Here is an 18,008-nt window from a genome sequence, read left to right as displayed (position 1 = left end):
GCTTGGGCTGGATGTTGGTAAAGGTCTTTCAAACCTAAGTGATTCAGTGGTGCCGTGAATGGGGGACACGGGGTGTCAATCGGGCAGGCACTTTCTCCTGCCCATCTGTCCCCCAGCAGCCGGGCCAGCCGTGTGCGGGGCCCTCCCGAGGGCAGGAGCCTCGCCCTGCCGTGCCCTCGCTCCTCTGCCGGGGGCAGCGCGGGCCCGAGGGCAGTGCCCGGTGCCAGGGGTTAATGAGCACTTGCCCAGCAGCGCCCTGAGCTGCCCGGGGCCGCCCCGCGGAGCCGCTTTACTCTGAGTGCTGTGGGAAGAGGCTGCGAGCAGCGCCCGGCAGCCGCATCAAAGAGCACTACATAAACAAGAAATGAATCACTGGTACAAGTAGGATAAACAGGGCAGCATGTGAAATCTGGTTTGTTTTGCTTGATGGGGTAGGATTTTTTTGGTGATTCCTATGCTGGAACTCTCGGACTTCATTCATGTATTTTTTAAACTGTTGAATATTTGACTGTGTGAAATGGCCTGATGTTTCTATTCATTCTCCTTTAGTGAAGAAGGTTGGGCAAGAGGATTTTTCCTATCTGTATTTTGTGTATTAAGTGGAACTATTTCTCAGTTCTAGTCCCTCTGTGATTAGTAATTGGGGAATATATTTAGATAGAAATAATCCTGAACTTGGGCCACTTACAGATTAAGAGGAAATCAGTTCTAGTTCTCTCTAAGCTTCTTGTCCAGTACTGAAGAAAATGCTGTGATACGGATAAGCAGCTTTGATACAGGTTTCATTTTTCAGCTGAAATAGTTTGCTGAAGTTAAGTATCTGCTGAATTCTTGAATGTCTATATTTTCTTATACTTTTAATTCAGGATGAACATTTCACTTTGCCTTCATGAAATCATATGCCTGGCCAGCCTGGTGTGATACTCATTGATATCACTGTTCTGATCTCGTTCAGCCTGAGCTGAACCTTCATGGCAGGGCAAGTGCACCAGTTGACCCTGGGCATTGTCTTTACAGCATAGTCTGGGTGCACATGCTGTTCCAGTGGTGCTTAGCAGGAACTGAAGGTGGGAGGATAATTCTTATTTTCAGTCTATGGTAGGATGTATGTGTTAATGTTCTGTTAGTTATGTTAGTAGTGACAGATATCAGGAATTGCTAACCCAATGAACTAATTTCTCTTCTAGGCAGGAAGGCACTGTGTAAGGTTTTCATCCCTTTTCTGGGTTGCAAATAATTGTAGTGGCTCTTTTTGCCCTTCTATCACTTGTTATGGCTTGGGTTCTATGGCAATCATCTTTTTCCCTTTTACAACATGAGTGTTGTATTTCTCTCTTAACAAATATACTTAATTAATCTCACTGTGAGATACTACATAGCAGAGTCCTGTCTGACTTGAGGGCCCCTTTACAGCCTCTTTTAATGATAAGCTGTAAAAGTTTATGAGTCCTGAATTTTTGAAAGTTTTTTTTTTTACCCGCAATAGGAGCTCATTTACATGTGAGTTTAACTTGTTGGTTGTATATTGATTTCAGTTTCTTTATTTGGTTTGTTTGGATCACACTTGGAATTATGAATAGGATCCAACAAGTTACCCAGCGTTTAGATTTGTGGTTTACTTTACTTTCAGAAACTGATATGTTTCACCAGAGTGATAGCCATTAGGACTTAAGAAAATGGGCTGTTGCAAAGGAGTTAATGTTTTTCTCGGGCTATTTTCATCTCTCAGACTGTGGCATAGTCCTGGCTAGTACAAGTTAATTCTCATGTGTCCTTAACCATAGATGAGTGTGTCCATCTGCCACATATAAATTTTCAATATGTTCCGACAAATGCCAGTGCTGCCCGGGTACAGCGTAAGTGTCTGCAGCTGAAGGAAATTTCTTCATCCCTCCTGTTAAAACTTTGTCTTTAACCTGCAGTCCGCCTGCACAACACTTTATTTTGGAGTGATTTTACTGCCATAAAACCACCTCATGCAGTAGTTGAAAAATACATAAACCTGTGGCTGTGGGACAGAAGAAATTAACATAATAGCTGCCAGTCTCTTAATTAATACTGCCTGATCTCCTGGTGCCGAGGGCCATGGTTTCCAGGCAGGAGCACGAGCTGCTTGCTGTGGTGAGCAGCCTCAGGAGCAAATCAAGACTTTCTGATTCAGGGGTAGAACTCTGTCAGTGTGACATTTAACACTTAAATGTAGTGTGTGCAGTCACTCACATCACAGGGCTGATTCCTCTGTGTTTCACTGGCTTGTGGGGAAAATGGTGGCTGTTTCTGACCAGCCTTTCTGGTCTCAAAGCACTCTGGGATTTTCAGATCTAGTGAATAAAACTTTGCATAGAGAAGCAAGATACTAACTTCCCTGACTCTCATTTAAAGAGGCCCTTTTCACCCAAGTTTCCCTTTTGTCACTGACCCTGATGTCAGAGGCAGAGCATGGCAGAGAGGAGGTAGTGAACCCTGCTGACGTCCAGCACCAGAAATAAAATGTGTATGCAGCCAAAATATTCCTCATGTCAGGAAAAACTGTGTCATGTACTTTGTGAAGTAAATGTGGTCATCTCTATGTCACTTCTGTATATGTAGAATTATTGGACTGAATTTTTGTTTCCTTCCTTTTCTGCATTATTTGATGCTGAATCACATACAGTGCATGATACACTGCACACAACTGGATAAGTCGGACTTTATTTTCCCCCTTTGTTAGTTCTTAGTGTTTCAAAACGTCTCCCATTTAAGAGAACCCGAAAAACAGCAGAAATTTTTTTGATATCCTTGAAGAGTCCATACACAGAAATATTGAAAAGAAAATTGAAAATTAGTTATGGTTTATCTCAAGTTGTGAGTAATGTGAGGGCTTATTTTCAAATGACAATAATTTAGAAGCTATGGACAATAAATGCAAGTTCTGATTCTGAATATATGCTGTGATGATATTGGCATGGCCCTTTCAGGGAAGACACTTCAGGGAAGTGTCTGCTCAAGGCTGGAGGAAAACAGTCAATGACAACTGCCTTGAATTTCTAAGGCCTCTGTTTTCTAATGGATGGAGAAGGACAACAAAGAATTTGACTGCACAGATGAATGGACTAATTGGATATATATCCATAGTCTAAAGTACCTCAGTCAATGGTTTGACACGAGAACCTCAGAAGCTATGCTTTGTACTTTATAAGAGGAAATCCTTACAAGATGATTTTATAGTAGCATCAATCTGGGTTTCTACTGAAATATGCCCAACCTTACTATTATCTTCATCACTTAACTCATGCTGATCAAACAGTGCATAGACAGTATTGTTGAAACTACCATAAACATCATGGACTGCCTTGATTTTTATGGTAGAAGATGAGTTCATTATGTCTTTGCTTTTAAGGCTACTTCACTCTTAAGACCAGACTTATATTAGCTTTGTTACGGTGGCTGTTCTTGCTTCATAGATTGCCTTGGACGATTTGCTTTCTGCTGTTTTCTGGCTTATGTTATTTTGTGGTTAAGGCTAACTCTGAATTTTGCTGTAAGTGAATCATGGGGTTTTTTTAATGTACAGACACAGTTCTTTGCAGTGGTAGAGCAATGAAGCAAAAGATTGTACTCGGTCTGTTTCAGGCTTCTCTGGGAACACTTTTGCACTAATATTTTCCATTTAATGACTGACTGAATCACCTCCTGTCTCACTTAAAACTTTTTTTTTCCTTCTTTGTGATAGATCTCTGAACAACAACTTTTTTACGTGACTTGCCAGCCGTGGAGAAGAGATGGCCAGCTCAGCCCGAGAGCACCTGCTCTTCGTGCGCCGCCGCAACCCGCAGCTGCGGTACACGCTGAGCCCCGAGAACCTGCAGAGCCTGGCCTCTCAGGGCACCATGCCTGAGAACATGAACCTGCAGCGTGCCAACAGCGACACTGATTTAGTCACTTCGGATAGCAGGTCCAGTCTGACAGCCAGCATGTATGAGTACACCTTGGGACAGTCTCAGAACCTCATCATTTTCTGGGATATTAAGGAAGAAGTAGATCCAACTGACTGGATAGGACTTTATCACATAGGTAAGTCAGAATTGTGCTGTAATATTTCTGTGTGTTTCTTGCTATTTTTCCACTTCATATTTTCTTTTCTGGTATATGTTCTGGCATACTACAGAATTAATCTACAGATAAAGCTGAGGTACAACTGCAGAGCATTGCCTTGGATTCCTCTTTGCTTTTCTCCGTTAAGTGAGCTACGTAATACATGATTCTAATTAATGTAGATCTGGGTCCACAATGACCTGCTAGAAGATGAAATGCATTATTCCTAAACAATAAATATGCATACAATTTCCTGTTTCCACCTTTGCTGATGGCTGGCTTACAGACTGGAAAATTTGAAGTACCATACTCATTGTGTAACTTGATGTACTTACAGTCCAATGCTTATACATTATCTTGAACAAGTAACCTCTTAGCATTTATGAAAAGCAACATTATAATTTGTATAAGTCTTTGATTTTGTAGAACTGAAATAGCATCAATTCTGAAGGAGTGAAAATTTCTGTTTACGAGGAATTCTTGTAGAAGGAAATCCTCTCCGGAGATTCTTCTGTGAGGTTTCTTTGTGCTGTTCAGGCTGTTTGATAGGAGGAGCTGGAAAGAGCTCCAGGCTGGCATGCAAGGGCCTATGGGTTGTGTGTGCATTAGCAAATAATGTGACTCCAAAGGGGTGGATCAGTAGGTCAGTTGGTGCTGAGAAGGTCAGTAACCTATCTGGGTTGTGATTTTCCTCTGTGTTGTGTTTAATCAAGGATGCAAACATCCCTGCTGCATGTATGGTTTGGAACTGTCCAAAGGACAGCCTTGATGTCCCTGCTAGGAAGGGAGCTGGTACCTGGAGCAGCCCATGGGGTTTAGTCGCCTTCTCAGGAATCACTTCACATGCACTAAATTCGTCCAGTGCACTGAATTTAACCAGTGCTCACTAAGCGGGGCTGATGGGTTCATTTGTTCCAAAACTGTGCTGCTTCTCTGGACCTAATTACTCAGGTAGAGAGAATGGTCATTTCAAACTGCCAGAAGCAGCTATAGCAGAAACTGATGGAGACAGTTCTGACCACTGAAGTTATATCTGTGTTGGGACTAAGTGTAGTGCAATGAAACTGGCCTCAGTAGGATTTTTGAGAGATACTTGCTGTGCCACCTTTTCCCAAGATGTTCCATCTCTGCATCACTTAATGTTACATTCTGTGTAGATGCTGTTTCTAGTTCTCTTTTTTTTTTTTTGTCTGATTTTTTTTCCAACATTACCATAGTTCCACAAAGTAGACATTATTAACTTGTGCTGTTCCAGGGCATACCTGGCTATAAAAGCTCTATTGGAGTTGCTGCATAAGCTGCAGTCTCTCCTGGAACAAACTGTGGATGTGCATTAACTTTTAAGCCACCTAAATGAAGTGTCTCCATAATAAACAGGAATGGATATTCCCAACAGCATTAGCAGTTGAAGCATGATCTGTGCTACAAAATGCACAGACTGCTAAATGAACTGAAACATTCTAATTTAAATACATCGAGAGCTCCATCTGCATAAAGGTATAACAATCTTTCCTGGGTTTTTTTATGGTTCATAGCACTTCGGGACTGATATTCAATAAGCTAAAATGCAGCAACTCTGTAAAATTCTTATTGGTTCTTAATAGGCTGAAAGTGATTTTTTTCTTATTTTCATATTAAAAACATTTCTACTTTCAGTCTGTTGAGTCTCTAAAGTACAAAACAATACTAAGTTAACACAGGATAAGAATCCTATAGGGAACACCCAAATTTATGCCTTCTTAACCCTAACCGCCCATTATACCACTATGTAATACCAGAGTATGTGAATGCTTTCCTGTTAAATGGTGGAAGGCCCAGAAGCTTTTGTCTCCATTGCCACTTGGAATCTCTGAATGGTGGTGTGAGTTTTGTTACTGATTTAAAATAGATCTGAGCAGTCTTTCTTTTAAGTCTTGTGGTTTCATTGTTCTGAATGATGAAATTGCACATTTTTTAACAACAGAGGTAGGACACACTCAGTCTGATAGCATGCCTGTCTATCTTTGATGTAAGTTTTTGATCAACTCTTTTGAAGTGTTAAAAAAACCCTTTTAATTTGCATGCCTTTTATAGCCACACTTAAGGTAAGTTAAATTCTACAGGTATAATCCAGCATTTTCAGTCCTTTTTAATAATTGTTGTGAAGTACCTCCAGTTTCCACTTAGTCCTTTGGAAGTTGAGGACACTTCTTATTTTCTCAGGAGAGGCCTGCTAGTCAGTGAATATTTTTAAGAATAAAAGCTCCATTCTCAAACATATTATTAAAATTTAATGTAGTTGCTTGAGGTTTTCCATGCTGGTCTTTGTTTAAAATGAAAATTATTTCATTTAAGTCTCTCTTTAGGCACAGGCTCCAGGAATTGTGTGTGGTCACTAACCCAAGGCAGGACTGGGGCTCTGCCAGCTTACTGCTGTACCTCCAGTACTCCCTCATGTCTTCTAGTAAGGCAGCATTTTTTAAGGAGCTGGAAGCTGAAAAAGGCAAATACTGTGCTCTTGTTTAAAAACCCAAAAGCATAGTCCTATGACTTGTTTTTTTTTAAATGTTGCTTGTTCAATTATTTGTCATGCAATCTGGATCAGTGTTTTGAGGGGAAAAAGAGGTTGTTGATTCTGTGAAGAGAAGGTGAATATTCTAAAATGAGCATCATTCTGAGCTCGGGCCTTTGTACGGAGAGATTTGGCAAAGGTCTGAAGCAATCCAGGTACATTTTCTGCTCAAGTTTTGTAGAGTTACAGCCATTATAAAAGGAATTGAAAATGGAACACTGGAAGCTGTCTTGCCTCTTCATTCATTAATTTACCCAACTAGCATGTTCTCATTAGTTTTCTGTAAAGAGAAGGCAGTTCTGTGCTTCTGAATGTGGTTTTATTGCTTGGTTAGAACTGCAGTGGCTCATGAGGAGTCCCACCAAAATTCTTAATAGAAGTTTCTTTATAAGAGGCTGACCAGAACGAGCTGCACACGTTCACTCAGTCATGGACTGGTCCAGGTGGTCACAGGACTGTCAGTAATCAGTCACTGCCTCTCCTGTTAGTGCTTTGCAGGTCACGATTGGCTTGCAATAGGAAATAGTAGATGAAGCTTTTCCTAGTACAGTACAACTTCAGTGAAGTGTTTGGCCTGCTAAATGGTTATGAAAAGAAATGTTACCTTTTTTTTTTAAATGAGAAAAGCCCAAGGGGAGAAACACAGAATCATCTTATTCTGAAGGACTGATTTTTTAATTTTTTTTTTTTTTTTAATGCGTGTGAATTGTGGGGGGGGGGAATTTCTGGTCATTTTATTAAAAAAAGGAAGTCATAAATGAACAAATACTTTGTAGAAAAGACTTTATTTTATGAGACATTAATTCACAGGATAGTCCTGTAGAGAAACTTTTGGTCTTTCATTTTTAAATGCAATGAATTGAACCTCACTGAAAAATTCTACATAGTCATGCTCAGTTTTTCTAGAATTTTATATTTTAAAGAATGTTTTTAGATATATATGTGAATTTGCTCACTTGTACCAGACTTGTATCTTCCTCAGTTTCATTAATGTGCATGTTGAAACGTGGTCTGTTTTCTCGCTGAGGGACTGCTTTGTGTGCACGTTCTTCTTCTTTCCCAGTGTTTTCCTAAGGATTACCAGCAGAAAAGTGTATGTGAGGGACACGATGTATTCTGTGAAGGCAAACGTACTTTTTCCTGGCTATTTCTGGATTGGTACTGGCTGAACTTTTAAAAGTGTCTTCTGGACAGCACTTCTGGAACAGTCTTGCCCATCAAGTGTTGTTAAAGCAGCTTTCTGTGTGAGAGGTGTGGGAGTGCAGATAGCACAGCTGTGAAAGCACAGAGGGGTGTCCCACTGAGGCTGCGTGCGAGGCAGAAATGTTGTTTGCTCTCCTGAGTAACTTGGGCAGTGCTGCGTGAAACATGAAATTGTCAAACCTGAAAGGCAGGTTTATCAGTTTGGATTCAGCTTTAAGCTCCACCTAGAATGGACTTGTCGTTTTTTCTTCAGGACTGATATTGGGGTTTGTCACTTGAGAGTGACAAGACATGATGAAATTTGAAGAGAGGGCTTTTTAGTAGAGATACTGGGCCTGTGCTTACTTTGAGAAGTACAGATAAACTTCAGGCTTTCTGTCCCCATGAGAAGGAAGAATCCTCTTCTCAAAAATTCTCATTTTTTAGTTAGGATTTAGACTGAAAACCACATCTTTTGAAGTTGTATAAGACTGCAGAATTTAACAGACATCCTCTTAGACCTATAAGGTTTTCTTGTTCAGTGGCAACCCAGCTTTTACTTTGTGTACGCCTGTTTTAAAAATTACTGTTGTTACAAGCAGTATTTAATATGTTGGAGGTTGTTTTTTATTTCCTCTATTTATGAGGAATCTGCGTCTTGCTATGGCAAGAGTGGTCAAGCTCTGGAATCCTGTAGTGAGTAAAGCTGTGCCAAATATTGGCCCCAGTCAGAATCAAAGAAGATCAATGGATATTCAGTTTGAAGGAGCTATGAGATCCCGGTTTCCTTGCTACTGTGTTATTATAACAACAGGCTTCCAGGACTTCCTTGGAAGGTGAGAGCTGCTCATAAGGATAAGCAGGTGGATTCTCCACTGCTTGTGGAATGCTGAGGGAAGTTGCATCTTGATAAATGTTATGGGTTGTCATGAAGACTCATATTAAAAGAAAACAGGAAGTACAAAATAAGGAATAAAAAGTCAGCAGAGAGAAGCAAACCTTATTTCTGGTTAAAATAGATTATCTCCCATGGCCAAATTGCCCAGGTTGGCCTATTTTTGTCCTAATTTACAGAGTCCTATTTATGAGATGCATGCCCTCATTCTAGAGATCCTTAGCACATTTGAAATGCTGGCTATCAAAGGTCATTGTATTTGTTTCCATTAGCTGCTTTACAGAGGCTGCTTGGCTTTTTGTTATACCTACATCATGGGTCCAAAATAGCATTATAAAACCAAACAAAACTAAAAAGAAACAAACCCCCCTCAGCCCGTCTTGCCCCCCTCCCCCATGTGAAGTTATATAGGGCAATTTAGATAGGCTCTGGGTTTATACTAAGCTTCCTAGGGTAATGGGGTTTGGAGCTTCTCCTTTTCAGGTCAGACAGGATTAAAAAAGAAAAAAGCTTTGGCATAAACTGCCTTTAGTACACTTAAAATAGCGACTCGCATTAGACAAAGAGATTATAAAACGTTAAAATACTTTATTTCTAGAAGATTTATTTGGTTTGCATTATAGAAAACATACAAAGTAGTATCTTCATTATCTTCCAGAAAATTCTGATTATTCACTTGATTTTTTTTTTTGTCATCCTGTTCTGTTCTTTCCTTTTCTGTACTTTAAAGCATGAGCAGTACTGTTCATGTCTGTTGACTAGTTGCTAGGCATAAAACTATTAATTTGTGGTTACTCCTCATTCTGGCTGCTGCTAAGGCCTGCAAACCACAGGCTTGAGTTTCTGTGTGGAAGAGCCTTTCCCCAGCTGGCTCCATGAGAGTCTCTGGCTTTGACTTCCAGGACACTGGCATTGTGCTGTTGGTCATCAGCCACAGTGGGTGGAAAAAGCTGCCTTGATCATTTCATTTGCTGGTGGCTTAGTAATATTGAGGGAAAGGCCACCTCTTGAGTGGGATAATGAAAGTGGAGGCAGTCTAATATAACAACTGTATCCTAAAATATGCTTCAGTGGTCTAAAAAAAAAAAAGTGTAACAAACCAAGGGTCTTCAGAAGCCTTCCCTCCAGGTACTGCATTCCAATTTTGTTCTTTCAGTTCTTCCTAGGTCCTGACCCACATACAAAGCTCCTTTTTCACCATGGAATTTGGTACTTTCTCTTTTTCAGTTGTGAGCTGGTGAACTTTGTTCAAAAATCAGTGTATGGACAACATAATACCATTTCCTTCCTGCAAAAAATTAGAAGATGTGGATAGAAAGTGTTTTCTCTATGTATTTTTCATTGCATGCAGCAGATGCCTGAAAAGATAGTCTTTACATTAAAATAGATAAATTTTATTTGTTTTAAAAAGAAAATAATGAATTCCCTGCTAAAACCCCAAAGTCTAGGATCTCGTAGAATGATATATAAATTCAAGCTGTGACAGAAAAAGGTCTTGCCAGAATATCCCAACTTTTCAGTTAATTGTGGTTTTTTTTCCAGTTTTTGAGATAGCCCTGACCTGAAAACCAGACAAATGTAGCTGCAGGGAGGACATTTTCAGCTGTGTTGTCAGTATCTTTCCACTGCAATAGGTTTTGGCATGACAACATTTATAATCCTTTGGATAGAAAGTGGTGTTCTCACCACCCTGCCTTTTTGAAGTGACTGTTCTAGCAGATGGGAAGATGGCAAATACAAACACTGGATAATGAAAAACAATGCAGACCTCTGGATTTGTAATATTCCCTTTTGCCATGAAACTGCCTTGTGTCAGCTTGTATTTTAATTTGTTTGAAGGAGGTTGGTTTTAGTTTTTTTTTAAAGACATTTCCAGTGCTGTTTTCTAGCATGAAATCAACATACCATACAGTATTTTCAAAGTAATTTGGAAAAACAGTTATCCCAAGTTGGTGATAGCCAAATTGAAAAAAGAATTGCATAAATTCATCTATTGATTTTTTAAATGTGAGAAATAGATTATGGATTAATTTTGCAATGTGCATAGTGTTAGAATTCCTCGTGTAGGTTTTTAATGAAGTTCTTGGCTCCTGCATCTGCATGAATTTATCAGTTTCTGCAAGAGTCTGAATTAATGGAGATGTGTTATAAACTGAGTGTTAAATAGCTTAAATATGTTAAAGATGTGACTGTTGTGGGTAAAGCCAGTGGCACATGGAAAGATGAGACTCAAACATATTAGGACTTTGAAGCTAACACTTTATGGGTAGATGTGTTTAATATAATTTTTTAATATATTCTGATATTGGATACACAGGTTCTTAAATTATAACTGGAGGAGGTTAATGAAGGTGCCAGTACTGATTTTGATAGGCCTAGCAAAGCTCATCAAGATTTATCTTGCAATTTATGCTATTTTGAAGGATAGAAAAGACCCAGAGAATGGCCAGATCTGAAACCTCTGGTACGGGAAAATTTTCAGCTGGGCCAGAGTGGTACCACAGCCCTTGTAGGGTTTGCCATTTTGGCAGGAGGGAGGTTCTGGTTTGGGGTGAAGATGCTCGAGCTGTGCAGTGACACTGACTGTGCTTCGCTGGCACTCACCCTGTGGGCACAGCAGAACCTGGGCACGGCTGCACTGGCCGTGTTTCCTGTCTCCTTGCCCAGCAGCAGCCAGGACTCCATCACACTCACTCTAATGGGCAGCCAGTTTTCAGGCAAGCAGATCCTCTCCTGAGCTTTGTTTCCAGGTCTGCTCAAACTCTCTTCATGAGATCTGCCTCCTTTGTGCAGCAGTCATTCAGAGTTAATATCAAACCATTTAGTCTTCCGTTGTGTTTCAACTCACTGATCACTAATGTGTCAGTAGTCCTTGGAAGTTCATAAAAATTAGTAGGTTCATTGGCCTTGTCATTCCTGCCCTAAGACTGGGAATAAATTAATCCCTTATTTCCCAATGTGTGATAATGCAAAAAATGAACCTACAGTTTCCATAAAGGTAAGGTAGTTGTTCTGCATGTACTGCAGTAAGGCAAAGAGGAACAAGACAGATATCTGTTCAGATATGGTATGAACTCTCATGCTCTATTAAATGCATCATTCCTTGAGAATTTAAACTTTATCTGATGGTCAAAATTGTACTTCATGTGAATGACTTAAGTCACACTTGAGGATAATTTTCAGGAGGTGAAAACTGAAAGCTTGGACCTAATAGGTGTCATCTATATACAGAACTAAGAACTGAATGCATTCCATGCCTTGCAAAATCAGGACTTTAATCAATGTTTTATCTTTGCCATAAAATGTGGAAGCACTTTCTTGTATATGAAGCTAGTTAAGCCTTAATAGGTTTGACTTTATAAAATGAAATATGTGTAGAAGAACATAACAGTGCAGTAGTAGGCACATTTGGTTGTCACCAAGATAAATATCCAGTAATGACCTCATTAAAAAAGAAAAAAAAATATTTCTATGTTCACTGTATTTTAATTTGTATCTAGAGTTTCATGCATGACATAGTTCAGCAGATGGTAGCCTGCAGGCTGGGGGAAAATTCAGTCTGACAAAATTCTCAACATAGATGCATCTCTCAAATTTAGTAGACTTCCAGACAGGCAGTTGCTTCCCAGATACTGAATAAGGATGCAGCAATCTACTAAAGTCAGCAATTAATAAGATTTTTAGGAGTTATTAATGAGGTGGTACTTAATGTGCAGGCAACAACACTTCTTTTGACATATTCTTAAACTTGTAAATTTGAGCAATAGAGTGAAAAGTCCAGTTCCCTTTGAAAACCCCAAACCAAACATATCCCTGCCTTGTGTTCAGAAGTGAAATCCCAGCCATCCCACCCGACATCAGTGCCACTGCCTCAAGGGACGCGAGGAGCTGTGGCTTTTGTTGTGCTTTCGTTAATCTGAGTCCATCACAAAAGGTTTGGGATTTGGAAAGCAGTCCTCATTACAGCACATTGAACTGAGCCGCTCACGCAGTTAAATACAAATCTCTATGTTTCAGATTGATGAAAGAACAGTAGATGATTGTGCCGTGCTGGCTGAGCAGTGCTAAGCTGGCAGAGCATTTGTTCTCCCAGGAATGCAAACAGCTCTGGGTCAGTGTAGCACCTCAGAGGGGCTGAGGGACAGCAGCGGGGTTCACCTGCAGGAGTGTGGAACCAGCAGTGGGAGGGACACTCCAGGCAATTGTTTGCCCCTGGACCTGCTCAGCTGCAATGTCCAGCAGTGACCCCAGTAGAGAGGCTGTGATGGGATGTGATTTGTAGGCTGCTGTAAAAGGAATGTGAGTCTGATTGCACTGTTTGCAATTATTTTTGTCTGGGTTTACTTGTATTGCTGGGAGTAGCTGAGTTGGTGAGCCTTTGTTTTTGGTTGCATTCAATTCTAGGTTCTCTTGGTTTCTTGAAGAGTCCCAGGTATGAATGCTTTTTAAAAACACTCTCCTGGAAACGGAGAAGAAATAATGGAAATATTATATGCAGATGTTTTGAAGATAATTACTCTAGTTAATAAAACTTCCTTGCCTTCATTAGTCTACGGTTTTGTGTTATTTTTTGCTGTTGCATGTCAACACCATGCAAGAGAATGCTTTTTAATTTCAGAGATTTTATGCTAAAAAGTTAAATAAGCAAAATCATTATCTCCTTTCTTGGCTTCTGATGATGCTTTTTGGCACTGGTTAAAATGATACTGCATCTAAAGAACTGCAAAATGACCTTTGTGTTTCTTCTGTCTTCGGTCTCATCCACTTTAATCTGCAGAGCTGTTTAGTACTTGCCATAAGCAGTTTGGCTTATGGCAGTTTGGCTTAATTTCTCTCATCTTTATGACATCAGCTTAAATATTTGAGATGAGAAATAAATATATTGGCATCCTTTTTGTTGAAGAGGTAAATCTTAACTGTGAAGTAGTCATCCATTGCACAACAAAACTACTAAAGCCTAAATGTGAGAAAAATGATCTGGCAATGTGTGAGGAAAAAAAATCATTCCTATTACTCTGAATGTGACAGGATGGTGCTTAAGACAAGTTAGCAGTTTTTCTGGTTATTACTTGAAAACTCTGTTTATGCTATCATTGCATTACTCAGAAGTTAATTTATCTTGGAAGCTCTATATTATCTTCAGCTGAAGTAGATTGCAAATTTGTGAGTGATCTTCCAGCCTCCTTTTCCCCTCTTCTCCATCTATATACTGCATGTCATGTGATGAAGAATAGGTTATAAGATGCTATTTTTTAGATCATGTCCTTATGCTTAGGACTGCTCTGCAGTTAAATGTAGTAAATCAAGACTTTGTCGTAAAATTCCATTTAAATTTCAAAGGAAAACTGTCTTCTGTTTAGCTAGAGCAGGAACTTTACCAGTTACTTTGAGGTGGCTTATTTGATAGACAAGAATATTTACTAGTGACATGAGACATTGATACAGTGCTGGAAAGGCCTGAAGGTAATGAGTCCGTGGTGAGGTAATTCAGTGGTGTTACTCATCTCACTGAAAAGACTCCCTTGGATATATGGTTTGACCATGGACTCTGTGCCTCTAGGGGTAAGCACCAGGGTCTGAAAGCTCTCATGAGGCACACAGCAGCAGTGGTTTTAATTTAAGTATGGGGGAGTTCCACTGAACTATTTCACAGGGTCTTTGCAGGGAGAAAACAAACTTAGGAAAACCACTTCCTGATTAGCCATAGTATGTTGCTTTTAAAGTGGGTGTAAGGAGAGTTACGAGCATGGGAAACAAACGTTGTGTTTCACAGAAAATATTTCGGGTTCTTTTAGAACTCCTTCCTGCTCGTTTCTTTAGAAATCCAAGACTGACTTATCTTATTGTGTGTGTATATTGGATGAATTTCTTCCAGGATGTGTTGGCTCATTTCCTTGAGTACTTCTAAATTTTCTGAATTTTTTTTCAGTCACAACAGATAGCTCAAAAAGCTTTAAGGAAATGAGTCAACCTCCTGAAATAAATTGCTTACTGAATAGAGGATACTGTGTTCGACATCACAGACGCCCTTGATAGTTCTGTGGATACTAATTAACAGTCTATGAAAATCTGTTATGTGTGCTGCACGTTCCAAAAGGGTTTGGGAGACAAATATCCCCAGCAAGCACCTGAGCTTTCCTCTTAGGAATATGGGGCATGCTTCTAGATTGTCAAGTGTGAGAGGTGCAGGGAGGTGACAGGCAGGCTCTCTAATGCAGAATTAAGGGTGTTGTTGAACTTTAGTGTGAATTCATAGAGGTAATGTAAAGGTGCTGAGTTGAGGACTATGAAGCTTTCATGAAACAGCACTGAAATCTGAAGGCTGCATAGGTGAAATGCCATGATCCTTATTTTATTCCTCACAAGCAATTTGCATTCTGGTTCCAGGAGCCCTTGCTGTGAGTGTCCTGAGAGTCCTGCAGGTGCCCAAAGCAGGTGAGGTTGTTCTGTGAGGAAAGGCCCAGTGCCTGGCCACGTTCCCTTTGGGTTGCAGGAATCCCAGCAGGGAGTTTCCTTGCTTGGGGCTTTGCTGAGTCACTGTGCTTGCAACTGACTGCAGTCTTATATAGTTAGATTAAAAATAAGTAAGAGGACACCATTATAGTAACATATCTGTCTTATGCAGTAGGTAGGCACAGGATCTGGGATTTTCTTTGCTTCCCAAGGATTACTCAGCAACTCAGGGACAGAAATGAGAAAGCCAGCACCAAACACCATGATCTGGGATTTTCTCTCTGATGAGCCTAACTAAAAGTAAAACCAGATGGCCCTTAATATTTAAGAAGTTTCACATCTGGATCTGAACTTTGAACTCTGAGGCAGCAAGTAATAAGCCAGCTTGCCCTGCTTTGTGCATTCCACAGAAAGTCCCTGATGCAGGCAATAAACACCACGTCTCTAAACAGGGCTGACGTGCATCTCCAGACAGGTGACATGCACTGCCAGGCACTCGAGGGAAATCTGGATGCATGCACACCACAAAGAGAGGAGAAAGCCTGGAACGTCTGCAAAGGAGTTGACCCTGTTGGTGTGAAAAGTGTCTCAAAACAGTGAGAGTTGCATAAAAGCAGGTACAAAATACAAATCCAACTGCACTGGAAGGAGACAGAATAAGGTGTAGGGCTCTGGCTCTGGTTTTGTGGGTTTCGTCAGTGATTGTTGCCTGTAATTTGTGGTTGTGCTACATTTTTCTTGTTGCAGCATAAGTGTTGGCCATGGCAATTTGGTACTGTGATCTATAAGCTTTTTAATAAAACTTTTAGGAGTGAAGTAGCAGTATGTGTAGGCAAAAGGACAGGATAGTCATGGTTTATTAAAAAACAAACAAAAGCATTGCATCAATAGAAGCATCCCTGTTGAAGAATCTGAAGAAATTACTGATTGATTTGGCAGGAATGCAGGAGAGAAAAACAATGTTTGACACAAGATTGACTGGCAGGTCAGTGTACCTACCTGTCTGCAGCTCCAGCTTGAGCACAGGAGATGGTATATCCCAAGTGTGATAAAGAAAATGAGCAAAAATAGGTAGCTAAAAACATCAGAACAAACTCCTGGCTCATTGTGACAAAATAGGTTTGGTGGTCTCAGCAAAGAACCAATTAAAGACTTCTGAATATCTATCAAACAAAGCCCCAGGCTGCAATCCAAGGGAACCTGAATCAGGTCAGGGACAGTGCAAGAGTGCAGGCACTGAGACAGCAGTGAGCACATTATATTTCCTCCATCTGTATACCTGGCAAAAATAGCATCTTTGAAAGTGTATGTGCAAATTTGGAATGTGCTGTGCTCCTGATCTATTTCTGGATTATCCTGTGTCTGCTTAAAGATTAATTCAGTGTATAAGCACGCTATACTGTTTTGGTGGACAGGGCTGAGGAAAACATGATGTGCTTCTGAAAAGTGAACTGGGTCAGACTTCAGTCATATGCTCATCCAAAGAACCTGTTCTCCTGGTGACTACAGTGTTTCCTAATTGTGTTGTTAAATTCTGCAGTGTCAGCATGCTAGTGCCAGATCCCCAAATGGGGCAGTCTGTGTTTGCAAGTAATCAGTGGCACACAATATAAAATTATGCAAAAATGCAGAAACCACAGCTTGGCTGAAAATTATGCCCCAGTGACTTGGTTCACAAATATTAGCAAGCTTTACAGCTCACTGTACAAACCTGTTGGTTACGTGGTATATAACCAATCTGAATGTTTTTTTTTGTTTGCAGTTTTATATACTTTCAAACCCATAGTTATATTTTTTTGTTGTTTTTGTATATTGCTTGCCCACTTCTTGGATTTACGTTGAGTAGTTGTGGCTATGTTCACTGGAACAATGTATGTCTTTGGAAACATTTAGAGTATTTTCTTTCAGGTGTAACATTAGTAGGAAATGCTTAGAAAAGATACTTGCTTTTTATAGGTTTGTTGGGCTTCATAATGAACTCAGTTTCTTGGATCATTTATTCTTTTTGTTGGTTACTTTTACATTTGGGTTAAATTACCAAGACACTGAAGCGTGACAAAAGGATATTGTCAAAATAATAATATTTTCTGTATTCTGAAGCAGGAAGCTCCCTGACTTTCTAATAAATTCCCTAAGAAACCTATTACTGCCAAATGACAATAGACTAGTTTGCATTCCCGCTTAAACAACTCGTAATATTGAAGATAAACTTAAAAACAACATCTGCTAAGGGAATATTAAATCCCACAAGATCCTTAAGAGATGTGTGCTGCAGAGACACAGACTAGAATATTTTGTGACAAGTTTCAGAAACTAGAAGACTTTCTAAAAGGTAGTGAGTAATTGCTTGAAACTGGTAAAGAATTTTTTTCCCTTAAAAAATATTTTTGGAAATGGACTTGAACACTGAAAGTGAAATGCTGGCTGATATTGTTACTGTCAAAAGGTTGGAACAGGCTAAGAAGAATTTTGATCAATGTCAGAAACTGTAAGCAATAATCAAGTGCAATCAAAAGTGAAGTTGAGGAATCAAAAGGCTCTTCTTTCTCTCCTTTCAGTGATGAGTCAGTTCTCTCCACCCAATGTTGAAGGATGCCACTTTGCTGAAAATTCAGATATCTGTGCCATCATAATAGGTCCAGGGATCAAACCATCAACCATTTGAGAATGCAAAATCCAAACTAACCTCCTGGATCTGTAGATGTCAGCTGTTGTATGTAGGAAAACTCTTTTTTTGTGTATCTGATCTGTTCTGTGGGTGTACTGCTTCTTGTTTTAGCCTTCATTCCTAGCAATAAATAGCACTTTCACACACTCACACACCAAAAAAAGAAACAAGTCTAAGTAAACACC

General features: G+C 39.9%; 1 protein-coding gene across 1 annotated transcript in view; it reads left to right on the top strand.

Annotated features, from left to right (window-relative positions):
- Positions 1-3,761: 3,761 nt before the first annotated feature.
- HECW2 (HECT, C2 and WW domain containing E3 ubiquitin protein ligase 2) overlaps positions 3,762-18,008 on the top strand; it is a gene marked incomplete at its 5' end in the record, with an annotated part of 104,491 nt that continues 90,244 nt past the window's right edge. Inside the window, one exon of the mRNA XM_083864782.1 lies at positions 3,762-4,053. Within this exon, the coding sequence (XP_083720908.1) occupies positions 3,762-4,053 (292 nt within the window). The remainder of the gene's footprint in view (positions 4,054-18,008) is intronic.

Source organism: Zosterops lateralis (assembly GCF_965231275.1).
Source record: "Zosterops lateralis genome assembly, chromosome: 7".
Classification (NCBI taxonomy): Eukaryota; Metazoa; Chordata; class Aves; order Passeriformes; family Zosteropidae; genus Zosterops; species Zosterops lateralis.
Note: the sequence above shows the minus strand (reverse complement) of the source record. Positions and strands in the feature narration are given on the sequence as shown.